This window comes from Pteropus vampyrus, unplaced genomic scaffold (genome assembly GCF_000151845.1).
Source record: "Pteropus vampyrus isolate Shadow unplaced genomic scaffold, Pvam_2.0 Scaffold18, whole genome shotgun sequence".
Taxonomy (NCBI): Eukaryota; Metazoa; Chordata; class Mammalia; order Chiroptera; family Pteropodidae; genus Pteropus; species Pteropus vampyrus.
In genome coordinates this window covers 10,076,913-10,094,159 of record NW_011888799.1, presented here as the reverse complement: position 1 = coordinate 10,094,159, position 17,247 = coordinate 10,076,913, and the positions used below count along the sequence as shown (strand labels likewise).

General features: G+C 38.2%; 1 protein-coding gene and 1 pseudogene across 1 annotated transcript in view; one reads left to right on the top strand and one right to left on the bottom strand.

Annotated features, from left to right (window-relative positions):
- The first annotated feature begins 4,046 nt into the window (after positions 1-4,046).
- Positions 4,047-4,165, top strand: LOC111736238 (annotated as a pseudogene).
- A 4,290-nt stretch (positions 4,166-8,455) lies between these two features.
- Positions 8,456-17,247, bottom strand: part of OPN5 (opsin 5) — a 30,547-nt gene continuing 21,755 nt past the window's right edge. The window contains exons 5-6 of the mRNA XM_011354795.1: positions 11,763-12,004; positions 8,456-8,519 (exon numbers count right to left, since the gene is read on the bottom strand). Coding sequence (XP_011353097.1) covers positions 8,456-8,519; positions 11,763-12,004 — 306 coding nt within the window. The remainder of the gene's footprint in view (positions 8,520-11,762; positions 12,005-17,247) is intronic.

The following is a 17,247-nucleotide window of genomic DNA, read 5'->3' as shown; positions in this document are numbered from 1 at the left end:
TGCTGACTTCTGCACTAGCACAATATTTGTACAGGTTAAACTTAATACTGTCAGTGTTGGAATCAATACAAAATGAGCTCTCATCTGACACACGGTCAGAGGATTTCCCACCACTCCTAATTTATATATTGATCATCAGAAATAAAACCTGTATTTTCTGAGATAATTACCTCTCCTTGTAATTCCAAACATCCTGAAACACAAAACTTAATTTGAAAAACCCCAAAAGACACTATACTGGGAAAGAGGCCCTGATAGTAGCTTCCTGACTGATGTGAATGATTTTGTTCATTGGAAAATCATTGATGTTGAATGATAAACTATGTTAATTAATAATTGCACTAAATTAAATCAAGATAACACTTAATGAAACCAAGCCATTAAACTAATGAATATAAAATAAATCACTCCCTTTCCTCTCTCCAGTATCACATTTATACTTAACAGTGCCATATATATAACCTTCAGAATTTTTCAGAAATTTCTGATTAGAAAGTCATGGCTTCAGTATTATAGCTCAGGAAATTGAGGGAGACCAAGGAGTAAAGCAACAGCTAGATGTTCTAGTTGTGGTGCTTGTGCTGCTAAATTGTGAGTACAATGATTTAACCAATTCTGGCATTTTCTCCAGGAGCGAAATATAAATAAATCATTTTAAAAATGAATTTTAAAAAGCCATGCCTGCCTCCTTTTTATACCAACTTTTGCAAGCAAGTTTTTTTGTAGTTTTCCTAGAAGAAGTTGTTGCTCTCCATTGCCCACGTGGTCCCAACTTATCTGATCTTCCAAATGGCTGTGCCCACCCACAGGGCCTGGACACAAAATGACTTCTTCAAATCAGCATGAGACAGGAAACTCCCTTGCTCCTCTACCCTGTCTCTTATTTCTGCCTTACCCCCTCAACTCATTATACTCCAGGGACTTTTTCTTGCCACGAACAACTCTGAGCTGCTTGCTGCTTATAGCAGGGCCTACCTGGTCTCCCAGCTCCCAGGCTGACCCGACTGCTGATTCACAGGACTGTCATGCTCTCAGTCTACACCTTCCATTGCAGGCTCCTCATTAGTGCCTATCCGGCTGCCTCAGCTAACAATAACAGGAAAAGGCTCAAAAAAGGTGGATAGGAGCTTCTCTCACCTTGGGGAATCTTTCCCTTCTTTGGAGAGGTATCATCTTTGGAGAGTGCCTGGTTTCATGCCAACTCTGAGCTAAAGTCCCCTCTATGGCCCACAATCAGGCTCAACTGCAGAATTAGATTATATGTTGGAGGGATGTCCTGCCAGTTCCCTACTGGCAGCAAGTTACTGCAAAACACTAGCTCTGAAGTGTTTGTACAATTTTCAGGCCTGGTCCTATATTTAGAGAAGAGTGCCAGTTTCTCCACTCTCTGAGAGTGCTGAGAGTGACTTAATGCTGTTATTCTTCACTCCCAGTGCTTTAAAGCTTTTTATAACTCTGGGCTCATACATGGCTTTGCTGCTACACGGATGGAATGTCAAAATTTGTAGATTCCGATTTCATTCTAGGCAGTTTGGATAAATCCCACATGCTTGCTGCCAAATTTGGCTCAATTTTCAAATGGATCAGATGCTTTTCTTTTCCTCTAACAAAATTAGATTTTGTTCATTTGGGTGTCTGTGTATGTGGGTAGGGTGGGTGTTACAAGTGGATGACTCTTTCAAAATAGAAAATACTTACAAAAGTGTGACTTTTGGTAACAAGAAAAAAATATCCTCCTTTCTGACTGAACAAGTTAACTCTGAGTAGTCAATCTGCACTAATACTGCTGTATACGAGGAATATGCTGATTCACCCAAGAGCTTCTTGTTCCCCTCCCCTGGGCCCTTCTCACCAGCATTTTACAGGAGGCTGTCATCTCAGAATTGCCCCCCTGAGACACCTGGTGCGATACTGTACCTTTGTTCTGAGGGTGGAACACAGCTTAGAGGCTGTTCTTCTTACAGAAGCCTCATATTTTAAAGTACTTTTCTCAATTACTTCGAACTTGCTTTCCTTAACCATGCCAGAGAGATGAGACACTATAGTAATTGTATATAGGAACTGCCCCAGTTTGTTCATAGAATATATTTTACCCATATACCTGGGGGTACTTTCAAGGCCCCAGTTTCCTGTTCCTACACCAGCTGCCCATTGGCTGGGGTGCCCTTACTCAAGTAAGTTCTGATTGTTACCACACCCAGTTGGGAAAAGACTCATACCACATTAGTCTTAACATAGTCACTGAGTTAATTAACTTCAATGAGCATTCAAATCACCTTGTTAAACTGCAGATTCTGATTCAGTAGATCAGGGTTGAGGTCCAAGTTCTGTGTACTTAACCACCTCCAGAGAAATACCAGGCTCTAGGTATAAAGACCACACTCTGGATAACAAGGATTTATGCCATACTGTCTACAATATCATATATAGACATTAGCACATTAAAAAGACTTCAAAATGGAATCTTCTCTGCTTAAATATACTCTCCAGCTAGGAACCAGAAAATCAGGTGACTGGAGAATTTCTGTAATGAGTTTGAACCCCAAAGAGAATTTCTAATTCTTCCTCTATTCCTACAAAGATCTATAGTGGGAAATTATAGGATTCTCACCTCAGTGAAGTATCTACAAAAGGCTGATCATCTTGATCCCTCCTTGTCTGAACTAAACAGACAAGGTACTCTGGGTACTTTCTCCTCCCAGGATGACTCCCACTAGACTACAGCAAACCTCTACTCTCTTGGTCTCATATACTACCCGCAACCATGGCTCAGAGGGGCAAGCCTCTTCCCACAGTGGCGGTTTCTAACACCAGCAGCTCCCTGTGGCAGAGATACCAGTGGCCACTCCTACAGAATCTTGGTGTCATGTTTCTCACCTTCTCAAATAGTTGAACATCTCCCAGATCTACAGTGACCAGACATCTTGAAGAAAACTCTCTTATCATCTCAGAACCTGCTTGGAATAATTATATTGTTCTTCTAATAATAATGATAATGATAGCTTCCATTTATGTATGCTTCCAATGAGTTAGAACCATCCTAAGAGCTTTATGAACTTTATTCAAATTACAACAAACCCTAATGAGGTAAGGCTGCTCCTATCACACAGCTAAAACAGCTGAGGATCCTGGGTAATCAAGTAACTCAGCCATGCCAGCATAGCTGGTAGATGACAGAGCCTGAGTTTGAGATCAGATCTGGCTAACTCAGAAAATGTACTCTGTACTTCTGTACTGTGCTGTCTCTCTCATGCCCTTGTCTTTATTTGGGAGAAAATGTGTAATTCAAGGTACCCTAAATCACATGGCTGGTCCAATTTTGTTGTATCCTGAGGAAGAAAATGGATTCATGACCTTTTCCTTTGCTCAAACTATGCATTCAAACACCCAGAGATTACAGGGGATCATTGCCTGTGGCAATGCATGAATTCAGCTTTAGAAGTCTCATATTTCTCTCCTCATCTGGGGCAGAGAGACACATATATAATAAATCAGTCCCCAGGATCTGTCTTGACATTTTGCAGTTTCTCAAAGTAGTCCATCAAAGTAAACCTTGTTGGTGTCCATAGATCCCCATCTAAAATTTATTACTATTAAAATCATTTACATTGTAGACAGAGGTCGAGGCTTTGCCAAAATCCTCAAATTCTTAAAGAACTGAAAGCACATCTTCTTCTTCTTTGGTATCTTCTAAGAACAGCATATGCTACGGGTACCTAATAAAACCTTCCTGAATTCAAAACTGTATGAGAGAATACGTTATTTGCCTATGTAGATTTAGCCAATGTTAAAACCAAAATAAAACAAAACCAGTAATAATGCATATATATGTATGCATAACATATATAATTTGAGATGATTTTTGCTCTCAAATATGTTTCATGTAATGTGTATAATGTATGTCTATTCTAGAGCCTGTGGTACGTGAGGGATATATATATATATGCGCATACATATACATATAGCCTATAATCAAACTGGAAGGTCCCTACATGTAATTATCGTAGTGTCTCATCCATCTGACGTGATTAAAGAAAGTACATTCGGTCTGTGGCCATGCTACCCTGAACAAGCTCGATCTCGTCTGATCTCAGACTCTAAGCAGAGTCGGGCCTGGTTAGTACTTGGATGGGAGAACACCTAGGAGGACCAGGTGCTGTAGGCCTAAAAAATAAAAAAAATAAGGGATCGTAAGCTGACAAGGTCCTTGCAATCTGTGAGGTCAACCAAGGGTTGCCTCATCCAAAAAAAAATAAAAATAAAAATAAATTTTAAAAGTACATTCAAAGTAATTGAGAAAAGTACTTTGAAATCCAATGCTTGTTTTGATTTAAATCTCTCGAATACAATTATTTTCAGAATATACTCCATACAGTGCTATAATCTAATAAACATATACGTTGAAAGTTATATAATCTTTGAAAAAGTCATTCAAGGTCACCATGGTGACAAGTGGTTTTGCTATGTGGTGGAGGCTAATGGCTTGAGAATGGGCATGCCTGCCAATGTATTTTTTTTTACCAAATCCTCTCTAGCTCTTATATTTCTCCTCATCTGCCCCATTTTCACAAGAGGAATGCAAAATGGTGAACTCTTTGGCCTACTGGGCAATAGGCCTGACTCACATTCTACAAAATTAGTAATTAAATCAGAGGCCGATGCTACCTTCGCTAACCTTTTTTCTATAATGACATATATCTTCACTCAATATAAAACATCCTCTGATATCCTCCAGTCTTTAAGACATTTTGTTTTGCAGGCACCAGTGATCCCTTCAATATTTGTCAGCTTACTCTCAGTCTCTTCCTCTCTCCTGCCTCTCTTTGTTCCTTCCTCATTTGCACAAAATTAATAGAGAAGCATTCCCATTGGTGGATTTGGGGATTATAATTCTAAAGATCGTTAAAGGTGGAAATGCTTTTTTCAAGGAAAAGATAAATAAAACAAAAAAATTAGTTATCATTTCAGTTCTAAATAAGTATAATGCTTGAATCTTGAGACAACTGCATTTCTAAGAATCGAATAATTGAGTTTTACTGTGTAATATATTCCTATTGCCTCACTCTACTTGGAAAAAAATCAAAATGTATTTGGATTTTATTATGATTCTTGAAATACAACCTTTCAAATTAATAGGGCATTTCTATTTTTAATATTCATTTCACAGATTTATATATTCATTTGTTTACTAATGAGACAGGTCATTTTTAAATGGAGGGCCATAGAAGCAAGTTAATTTAAAATAAGGAATAAATCAGGGATCTAAGATTTTACATTCTCAGTTTAACACTCTATCCCATGCTTCCAAATTTCTCCTGAATCATACCCTGATAGCTACTTTTTCAAATTTCGACTGTTTAATTTCCAAGTGTTCTTCCCGTGACAGGCACTGGGACTGTTACAAGAACTTAAAGGAGAACAGGCAGTATCTATCTGCTCAAGGTTTCAAAGTCTATCACACACACAATCCTATCAGCACACAAAATGTAATATTTTTTTTAAGGTAAAATAAACTTAAATTGAATTTATACACATGTTTGGGGACTTCACAGAGCTTTCTCAAATCATGGGAAGCCCTAGAAAAGGGACAACTAACTAGGATAGCCACCTTCAAGGACCATTGTTTTCTTCCTCCACCTACCCAAAGAATCAGCTCTCTCATTCCCCGTCAATACTGGTAACAATTCTGGTGCCTCCAAGCTCCTAGAATATTACAAACAAATGTGGAACCAGAGCATAAAGGATCACTTTTTAAACCATATTTTTTAAATTGGAAACAGAAGTTAATTTTTGGATCTTCTCCTAAAACTCCTAGTATTTAAACTCTACCCCCGAAACATCCCATAACTATGCTATCTCCATCTTACACGCACTTTTTAAAGCTATGTCAAAGAACACATTCTAGTTAGATAGTCAGTAAATGACAGGGTATGGTCTACCTTCAGGGACTTCTGTGCAATATCAGCATTACATTCTACCTTCTAGACAAAGCAACACTAATCTGAATGTTCCTTCACACTTCTTCTCTCCATCATTCACTTCCATAATCATTCTCTCGAAAACAAAATAAAACAAAAACTCCTTCACTTCATTTTCTTCAGGTCTTCTAAAACAGCAACGTCTCCTTTAACTGTCTTTTCCTACTTGCATAACTCTTGAACTCTGTAACCCCTGTATCATCGGGTATGACGTCAGATTATTTTTAACTACCTATTTTAAATAGCTTCTCCTGTGTTGTGGATGCTGTGTTCAACACATTTCTAATACAATTCGTTGTCTGCCCCTCGTCCCACTCCCCCTGTAGACACCATCACTCTCACTGTTTCCTCAGCAGACGCCCCCATGGCACCCTCAACTCCTCCATCTCACATGCAATCAATTGCCAAGATCTACTTCTTATAATATTTTAAACCTATATTTTTATCTCCGTTCTATTACATTCTTTAATTCAGGCCCTCATAAATTGTAATTTCTTGATAAAACCACCTAACTGGTCTCCCAACCTCTAATCTTGAACCTCACCATCACCCAGGGCAATCTACCCTCCACACTGCCATTGGACTGGTCTTTCTAAAAATCATAAACTTCATTACTTCTCCTGCCTAAAATCCTGCAGGGTTTCCCCATTGTGTTCAAGGTAAAATTCATACAACAGCATGAACGACAAGCTCCCTGAGTCTGATCTGGCCTTGTCTGACCACCATTTCCAGCCCCACTTCTGACCACCAGCACCCACTTTAGTAAATAATTATAGCTATTGCTAATACGTAGGGGCTACTTCCTCAGTCATGGTGTTAAGTGACTCACATGGATTTTTTTTTTCATCCATGCCCCAAAATGATTCTATAAATGAACTGTTTTACTATCTCCATTTTATAGGCTTGCCAAAGGACACGGAGCTGGGGTGCTGCCACAGGTGGTCTAACTCTGTGCTCTAAACCTGTGACCCCCCCATATGTGTGACCCAACACTTTTTCACATCTCTGTGCTTTATACTTTGCCTAAAAGTGTCTTTTCTCTCCATTCAAATGACAGTTCTGCCTCTTTTTCTCTAGACTTTGGTAAGTAGCTCCAAGCCCCAGGCAGAATTGTAACTTCTTTCATTTTAATCATAAAATGTGTTTTATACACACTTCTATTTAGTGCTTATCTTAAACCACTGACACACATCAGTTTATTCTTCACCCCTGACCCAACTCTGGAGAAAACTAAAAGACAAAGAAACTGAAGGTGCCTTTTACCTAGGGCTGAAACTTGTAGGAGGGTCCCATTCTTTATAAATCCTCGAATGGAAGGCACGGAGAGATTATCGATGGTGCTAGAGGGGCCTCTCTCTTCCCTTTCTCACTTCTCTCACCAGCTGTTTTCAGAAAGGTAAGATCAGAATTGGTGAGCGGGGTTTGGTTCATAACAGAATGGTGAGGTGAACTGAGCCATAGAGCATGGAAGACACTTGGCTAGGCTTTTGATTAAAAGAATTGCAAAAAAGAGGGCTCTATTCATTGGATTAGGAAAAAAGATCAGATAGGCTTTGATTTGAAGGCCAATTTGGACCCAGTATTTACATGCCTGCCTGCCCCCTTGGTTAACTCTTAAAGGACGGGGATCTGACTTTGAAATCATTCCACCTCCTTGTTATCTACTGCTCTTTACCTATAAACCTCACAAGGTATTTGTTGGAAAAAAAGAATCAACCGAAGGAAAAAACAAAGGTAACGAATGAAAGAAACAACACATGTATAGCTATTTTTGCTATACATCCACTATATTAGTATGTAGAACTTAATGAGAAAAATTCATATGGGTAAAATTATCATCAGTGGGAATTCAAGAGAGTTCAAGAGATTTATCCATTAAAGAATTTAAGGCAAAACTGATTCCCTAGAGGACTACTTTGTGGAATCACTACCAGTAGAGTGGGACCCTCTGTCAGCAGAAGAGAATGGCTGTGAGAATAAAAAGCACTACCCATCAAAGAGCCGTGGTCCAGCACACTGTCCCAGTGATCACCCACCTCGATGGACCCCAGACACTGCCTCCCGACCCTGCGTTAAGAAATAACAGTGATGATGTGATGAAATTAAATAACACCCTAATAAATAAACCTTTTAAACATTTTTCTTAACATCTGACTTAATGCTGTTTGACATGACGATAGGTTTCAAAATATAAAATAATATATAAATAAATATATAAATAAAATAAATACACTATAAAAGAGAATTCCAGAGAGGTTCTTCCTAGTAATATTCCTGAAAGTAGTATCCTATAATCTAGATTTCTTTTGACCATTGGAATTTCCCAATAAATCTGGCTTAAGGAAAAAGAGGAAAAGTGTACAAAATATAAAAATATAATATAAAGAGAAAAGTGTGGTCACAATCAAACATTAACATCAATGAAGAGGCTAATAAACAAACAATTGTGTCCATAAGTGATGCTGTTGTGTCCGTCTTCATACCTCTTGATGGATTTCCAGCACAGCAGAAGACTCTCTGACTGTGGTTACAGTGTGCAGCCTAAGTACAGAAAAGAAATGCAATTTAATATGTTTTATTTATATATACATACACATATATATATCATGTCAAACTTGACTGCTATAAAGATTATATGCATAAAGCTTGAATTAAAAAGAAGGAAAATAAGTCAATTTAGAATTTTCAAAGTCAAAAAATCTCTCATGTAGATGCTTTCCAAAACAATCCACTTGTTCATGGCATATTTCCTGTGCCCTAGCGAGTTTGTTGTTCTCAGGGAAAAAAATTTACTGCAAATCTATCCACCACTCATTTGAGCCCTGTGACTCTCCTACTGAAAGAGCGTTCTTTGCAAAGACAGCATTGAAACTAAGATGGTCAGGGGATTTTTGATGATAATAGCAATGCAAGAATTGGGGGCTTTGTTCTTTTTTGTTCTTTACCTTTACTAAAATCCTAGGAATATAAAACGTTTCAGTTCTTTACACCCCCAGCATCTTTTGAAATTTTAGAATCCATCTAAGATTGGCCTAGAATCTGAAGTCTGGTTCACCTGTCACGGACTATTTAATAGGTGACCATTGGTTTCTAGGTAGGCAGGTGAAAGACCTGTGAGCCCATGAGTGCAATGTCATTTTCCTTCCCCAGGCTCTGGTGCACTGACTTTCAACAACGGTTGTATATGAGAATCACCTGGAAGAGTTAAACAATCAAACAGCTGAAGCTCAGGCCCAATCAAGACCAATTAAAACCAAATCTCTGCAGGTGAGGTCCAGGCAGCAATTTTTCAAAGTCTCCGGATGTCTTCTACACCCAACTGAGACAGAGAAGCACTACTTACAAAATACAAGAGACTACATCTGGATACCCCGTGGCGGTGAATAGTAACATTTTCAAAAAGGGCTCTTGGCCACACACAGCTTTCCTTAGTTTATCAACATCCACCAAAATCTCAAGGGACTCAATTCTGGCGGGGGTGGTGGGTGAATGAGTTAACTTTTAATGAACTGTTACAGTTACTCAAAATTTATTTCCACAATCTCGTATTCAACTCATTAGCTCTTTTATGTGAAATTACACTATTTCCCAAGAGGATCTTACATTAAAAGCAAATACATTCCAGAGTTCAGAAAAGGAAAGAAAGAACATGGATATCAATTAATTCAATGTAATTCGATTTAATTGTTCTGGTAGTACATTAACCATTCTAAACTGGCTTCAAGTCACTTCACTACACTCTGTGGGCCTCTATGTTACCCACTTTCTTAGCTTCTTAATTGCAACAAAGACAAACGAGATTTTTTTTCCTCTTTGGAATGTTAAAAAAAAACTCTGATAGCCGCTTCTCATCCTTCTGCTCTTGTCTGAAACATTCTTCTAAAATTTGCAACTCATTATATCTCTTTAGCATTCCTTCCCTGAAGATGCTTCAATTTCTGGACTCCACGGGGTCCTCCTTGCTTCAGCACTATCACCTGCTTTTTCCACCAAAAGTTGGAACTCTGGAGTAAGGAAAAAGCTCCTGTCTTCCTCTGGCAAAGCAATTGCCATATTTCATATAAATGGCTAATGAGAGCTGGTGAACCGAACTGTCTTTTGCCTGGCTGATTTCTCCAAAGTTTCGTAGCCCTAAGTCGCTTTCTTCCACATAAATTTCCCCCTTCTCATTGCTGCGTGTTGAATATTTATGTGTTGCTCACACTTGTGAGCAAATGTGCAGAACACAGAGTCAGTCTGAGGCAAACTTATGAGGTAAATGAAATTTGCCTTCAGCCATTCCTGTCAAACTTCCATAATGAGGAAGATGTGCCTCATTATTGTCTCTCATAACTATTCTATTAAAAATGTTCTCTCTATCTGTTTTCATAATAGAGTATTAATAGTTGATAAGGGCAAAGTGTTATTACTTCCAACATAGATGCATTTTAGCATTTGGATTGTTTTAATTCAACAGAGAAGGCATTAACCACCAACAATGTAAAACAAACAAACAAACAAAAAACACTAACAGTTGTAACCTTGTCCTTTTCACACATGCATTTTGTGAAATTCTTACAGTTCAGGAAAATGAGTATTGCCATCAGCTAATTCCAATCCTGGGCTCTAAGTATTCGTAAATAGCAAAATCGATCTTAAACATCGGCCTCCTTTTTCCAAATTGTGTGTTGCTGCCCCTGTACCATAGCAACAATGACAATACTACCTTTTATTTGTGCCTTTTTTATTATCTGTTTTCATTTGATCCTGTACCTACATGGTGAGGGAACTAAAGGTCAAAGGATTGGTCACTTATTCAAGAATAGTGAAAGAAAAAAAAACCCACCTCTTCTCATAGCTACTTCTTCCTATTATTATTTTTCTCTGTTTTCTACTTTCTTGAGAGAAATAGTTTAGAAAAATAACTAGACCTCAAGTGAGTAAGAAAAAAAAAAAAGAGCCCAGAGAACCTGGAGCCTTCTCAACATCCCTCACCTCAAGACTGTGAACTGAGGGGTCTCTCCCACATTCTATCACTAAGACTGGCCCTGACTGGACACAGAAACCCACCAATAGTCCTCAATTCTTAATTCGCCCTGAGCTTTAAGGAAAAATGATGCTAGATCTTCAAACTCACTTGTTTCCTATACAGCAGAAATGGCATAGAACAAGAATGAGTTTTGAAACCTGAAAACCTGAATTTAAATCCCTACTCTGCTACCTCCTGGCTGTGTGAACAAAGGCAGCTCATGTAACTTAACCTTACTTGAACTTCAGTTTCCTTATCTGACAAAGAGAAGGAATAACATGGGGCTCTTGTAAAAATGAAATTGAGAACTTGGCAGAAAATGAAACTCATCTCCTTTCTCTCTTTCTTTGCCTGCCCAAAGTTTACATATTCTTAACTAACGGTAGTAACATCCCAAACAGGAAAGTCTTTTACTGTTGTGAGAACTTAATTTGGGGTCGATGTCATGTGGAACAGTACTCTTGGAATAAAATGTGTTTGGTCCCAGATAAGGAAGAATGATACACAATGGTTGTTCAAATGGACATAGCTGCAAATCTTAGTTGCTCTACAATCAAAAACAGAATCACTTCTCTCACTCTCTCCCTGTGTCATCAACCCCTACATACATGATTACTTGATTTCAGGAATTTTGATGAACAGACAATAAGCCTTCCTAACACTACTCCTAAGTGATGAGCTCTAACCCTAAAAAGAGAGCATATCAGAGTGGCTTGACCCCCGTGAGATTTTGAAACAAAGAGAATATCACTCATTTCAAGCTTCTGAAATTTTACCTGAAGTCTTCCAAAGATTTCTTCTTGGTTGCTCTCAAACCACTAGTTTGGCAACATGCAAATTTGTAATCAATAACCTGGTAAATGATGGGGTTGTACATCGCTGCTGATTTTGCAAGTAAGGTTGGCACTACAGAGAGTTGTATGGGGATGGAGTCTGGCCTTCCAAAAGCTGACCACACAGAGACCACTGCATAAGGAATCCAGGCAATCAGGAAGCCGGCACAAATCAACATTGCCACCTGGTGAGAGAAAGCAACAGAGAACAATATCTAGACACCTGGTGGAAATGATGGGTGTGGGGGAGAAGCAGGTAGCCAATGGACATCCAAGGAAGTCTATCTATTATCTTTCCATTTACCTTGACATTAGGACTCATTTCTCATGGATTTCTGAGAAGTTAGGCCAGAAGGCATTACAATTCTTTTTCCCACTTACCACATCCCATCTATTTTTCACTAGAGAATTTGCATGTACCCAAAACCCCAAAGTTGAACCCCACCAACCCTTGTCAGATTGTGCCTCCACTGGGCAGGAAATCATGCTAAAAAGACATCAGTTCCTGCTCAATTTACAGACTTTGCAGCCCACATTCACTTAAAAACTAAATGGAAAATGTGCTCACCTTGATGAAATTTTAAATCACCCATATTTGCCTCAGGAAACTTAGAAACTCTGCCCTTGTTTGAAATTCTAATATGAATCTTCTTCAGAGATTTCTATTAAATGTTATTTCTTTTGGCTCAAGTCTTTAAGTTTGAGGGATAGAAGGTAGAAATTCACTAGATACAAAGTAGAAGAGAATCATCAAACTTTATCCAAACTGATACGGTTGTATAAAACAAGACTTTTCCAGAAAGCCCTTTTCTTTCTCACAAAATTGTATTTATTTTAGAGGCCTCTTAGCTTTCTGACCAAAGACTAATTAGAAATAGGGTTTAAAACACCCTCAATAGTTTCTCACCATCTGTACTGTGTCACTTCAGTAATGTAGTCCTAATTATTGCCCGGTAACTATCTACCTGACCCCATAGATCATCTCACTTTAATTTGACAAACCCTTTTCAGAAAGTGTTCTGTGCAATATGCTAGCAAGTGCTGTGGGGGATGCCAATACAGCTTGGTGCCTGAATTGTATCCCTCCAGAATACAAATAACTATAGTACAAGTCTGAATAGGATTTAAGTGCCAGCTCAGAGGAAGACAAAATTACATGCAATGGAATAAGTTTAAGCTTCATGAGGGATGTGGCATATAACTTACACATTGGTGAGTGGAAATAAAGGAATAGTAGAGACACCAGCGGGGCAAAGGCAATAGACTGGTACAAGTGAGGTTTGCACAGGAACTACTGAGCAATTCACTTTGGCCTATGAGAAAGCAACAAAGGGAGATGATGCTGGAAAAAAGATAACATCCATATATTCAGGGTTTTGTATAACATGTAACTGAGCTTGCACTTAATTCCATATGCTTTGAGGCTCTAGTAGCTTTTCAAGGAGACATATGAGAGCTGTGCTTAGGAAGATTAACCTGTAAAAATGAAATGGAACAGGAGGAAATCAAGACATAGAAAAGTCATTGTTTATTCATTCAATCAACAAGTATTATTGAGCATCTCCTATATGTTTTATGTTGAGGAAAGAGCAATGAGCAAAGCAGACACAATCACTGCCCGCATAGAATGTTTACTCTCGCAGGTTTGTTTAGACAACAGTCTACACAAGACTTAAGAGGAGTATTAATTAGAATACTGACACTGACAAATGAAGTCCAAGCTTTGGTTTTAATTTTAACTTCAGCAATTTCAGGCCCTCGTTGAGAAAAAGGACACTAACTTCACTGTTATCTACGAGAATATTCTTTCTGTAAGATAAATTCAGTAAGTCCTCACTGAACGTCGTCAACAGATTCTGCAACTTTAAGTGAGGCAACTTCTTATGACAGAACCAATTTTACTATAGGCCAATTGAAACAAATAAGAGTTAAGTTGTTAAGGCATCTTCTTAAAGTTATAACAAAAAGACATTGAACAAAATGACGTTATTCAAGGACCTGCTATAAAGATACTACATTCAAATTAGCCCTCTGTGTAGTAAGCATCTGGTTGGTTTGTTTGTTTGTGTGTTCATTTTCCTCTTCCCAGTGTACCCTTTATCTTAGCACTGCCAGTCCTCCCTCTTCCCCCCAGGCCATGTTATGACATTGGCATCACAGGCATCACATGGCCTAGGCTGACCAAAGGGCTGTGTGGCCCCAGCTACAGTAGTAGAAACAGGGATGGGTACATGCCTCTAAAGTGCATAATTAGACCCATCTTGAGAATTTTTAAGGGAATTCCAGGAAAAGTGGGCCTTTCTTTTACCTTTGAGTTCCCTTAAACCCTGGGAAGATGTAAGGCTGGAGCTATCTAAGGCCCTGGCACCACTCCCTCTTCCCCCATCCCCTTTATAAGAAGTGAAATTACAATTCCCAACATCAAGGTCATGACAAGCTAGTATAGAGGATAAATGATGAGTAATGAAACAAAATGTTTTATTAATAGAGCAACAATACTAGTGTAAGCTTTTGTGCTTAAGAAATCCAATTGGATAAGTTTTTCTTATAAGAAAGTCATTTGTGTGCATGTGCATTTAAATATGTTTTTGTGGGAGCAGAGTATTATAGCAAGGAATCATCTATACTGGAGATGTGAAACATCCTATCAGTAGGGTGTGTTTGCCCTGAGAACCCCACATGTGTGGGGTGTATCAGGAAAGAAGCATGGGAAATCTACCTTAAAGTCTCAGGTTCTAAAATTCCATCCAGTAAGTTAAAGGCTTATCTTTAAAAATTAACTATAGCAGAAAAAAAATCTCGACAATATTTATTTGCTTCATTTTGCAAATATTGAGAATCTTCATCCCAAAGAGAGAAATCAAATTAGCCCAGACCTCCTATACTCCCTAAAGCCTTGCATTAGGGTTCTGCAGCCTTGCTTTAAGGTCCGGAACTAAAATTCTCACCTGCACTTCGCAGTTATAAACAAGGCCTAATGCACACATGCAAATCTCTTGCTCGCTTGCTTTTCCATTTTTCTGCAGAAGCTTACCCAAGAGAGACTGTATTTGGTTTGTCTATGTGAATTTTGCTTGGAAATGGAATGGAGGCCTCAAGGCTCACATTGAGAATATTTTTTTCTAAATCCCCAAATAAACAATAACTATATAAAAAAATCTTGCTTTAGCAGATGTCTGGAAACTTAACATAGCTCCATCCTTTCTCCCTTAGTGAGTCATACGATGATTTCACAGTATCTTGAAAGCTGTTTTCTATGTTGCTCCCAAAGTCATTGACAAAAAATAGATTAGTACTCAGTCCATAATATTTTCCACATTTTACATACTTTTTACTTTTATGGGAGTGTGCAATGGGCAACGGGAAAGACTTAAAATGTTTGTATTATATTATATATTTTAAACAAACATAGGAGAATTAAATATTCCATCATATTAAATGCACAGCAAATGAATCAGTGTGGTTTTTCTAGATTAAAATAAAGCTTAATACTTTAAACTAAATGACTAGAAAGAAAGTATAAAGCAGAAAGAGTGATAAAAGCATAAATTTAAAAGGTACTGCAAAATGTTACTTACATTTTTGAAGTGAATACAAAGTGAATATGAGGCACATTTATTTTTTTTACAACCTTTTCATGTTAAAATATTTTCCACAAAATATTAAATATTAAAAATGTTAAGCTATTTTATGATACACTTTATAAAAGTTTCCAAAACTTTCATATTACGCTCAGTTTTCTGAGAACTTTCTACTCAGCTTGGATATGTTTCTTCATTCCTCAGTCTGTTCTTCATGTCCTCATTGTTAAGTGTGTCCTCATTTCTGTTTTCCCAAATTTCTCTCCTAGATATCTTTAAATCAGTTCTAACACAGGCACTTGTACTGGTCTACCTTTTCTGTTGTTTATTTTTTAATTGCTTCATTTTTGTCCCCACCTTTTGGTTCACTGGAAAAGCAGAAAAACTTCAAATTCTTAACTTAGGCAGTTTTCATGGGAGGAAATTCACAGAATACGTGTTTAGCTTCTACAAAAGAATCACACATCTGCAACCCAGTTCATTTCAAATACATCTTGCTGCAGAGGACCAAGAGATATCAGAACATTCCAGCTACAGCATCAAGTCTCACATAAGTATTATTGTCCATAATCAATCAATTCCTGTGTATTAACCAATTAAAGCAATAATAGAGCAATCGGGTTAAAAATAAATTCTCCAAGTTAAAAAAGGCTCTGCCTTTGGGCCCAATGCATCTGAACCATTCCAGCAGAGGTTTCCAAGAAGGATGTCCTGTCTTCTGTGTGCTAAGGTAGTGTGGTATCATGGGAAAATCCCTGATAAGGCGATACTCTGGAGTTTGGATTCCAATCACAGTTCAGCTCCACTGACTAATGCGACTGAGACAGAATCTCTGATTCTCTAAGAACTGCCATTTCAATCCCTTACACCAGGGGCCTTTGCCCAGACGTAAGACTTCAGCCAGTGTTGGAAGCTGCATGCCATCTTGAATAATAGATGAAAAGAGGAAATGGAATTAACGTGCAAGTGGAGGCATAACAGGAGGAACAAAGATATGGAATAAATTCTCCACCAATAACAAGATTGAATCACATTACAGAGGCAGCTAGACTACTGGTAAGAAATATGTTTCAGTGGCTGAGATGAGATCACATCACAAGAAGAGGGATCACCACAGCCGTAAATTGAGAGAATTGGAAGGAGAGAGTACAATTGATAGGAGCATAAAAATGATAAGATTTGGATTTTCCGTCTTGGCTCTAACTGGCAAGTGTATAGATTTGCAGAGGGAAAGATAATATTAAAAGATGGTAATGCAACAGCAAATGCCATTTGTGAGACTACTGCCCTCCACATGCTTGCAGCCTGTCATTGAGTGATACAACCAATGGCATAGAAGAAGTTGGAAAATTTGACAGCTGTCACCTACATTCTTTGGCTCTCAGTTCCCTCACCTATATAAAATCAAGGGTGGTGATAGTAAGCTTTCACTCTACCTTTGCAGAATTAAATAATTCAACAACATGTCTAGTTTGAGTTTCTTCCTTCCTTCTATGTTATCAGCAGGATGATGACTAAAGCCAACTGTCCCAGACTCTCCTTCATACACTTATAAAGAAAAAACTTCTGAGAGCTTTGATGTGTCTGCCATATGTTAGCCCTGGCTGGGATCCAAGCAGAAAATATTAATTCATACTTAAAGAAAAGAAGCAAAAGAAGGAGAATTCTGTACTTCCCAGTTGCAATTTTCTAAAATCTTAAAATACCACTACTCTATAAACAAGCAAAAGCTATGTTTGAAAGGAGAGGATGTAAATTAGGTCATGTCACACTATGCATCTGTTTTAGAGTTTTAGTCTAAAACTGAACACAGTATTCCCCCACGAGGCAGTGGCTGACTTAAAGAA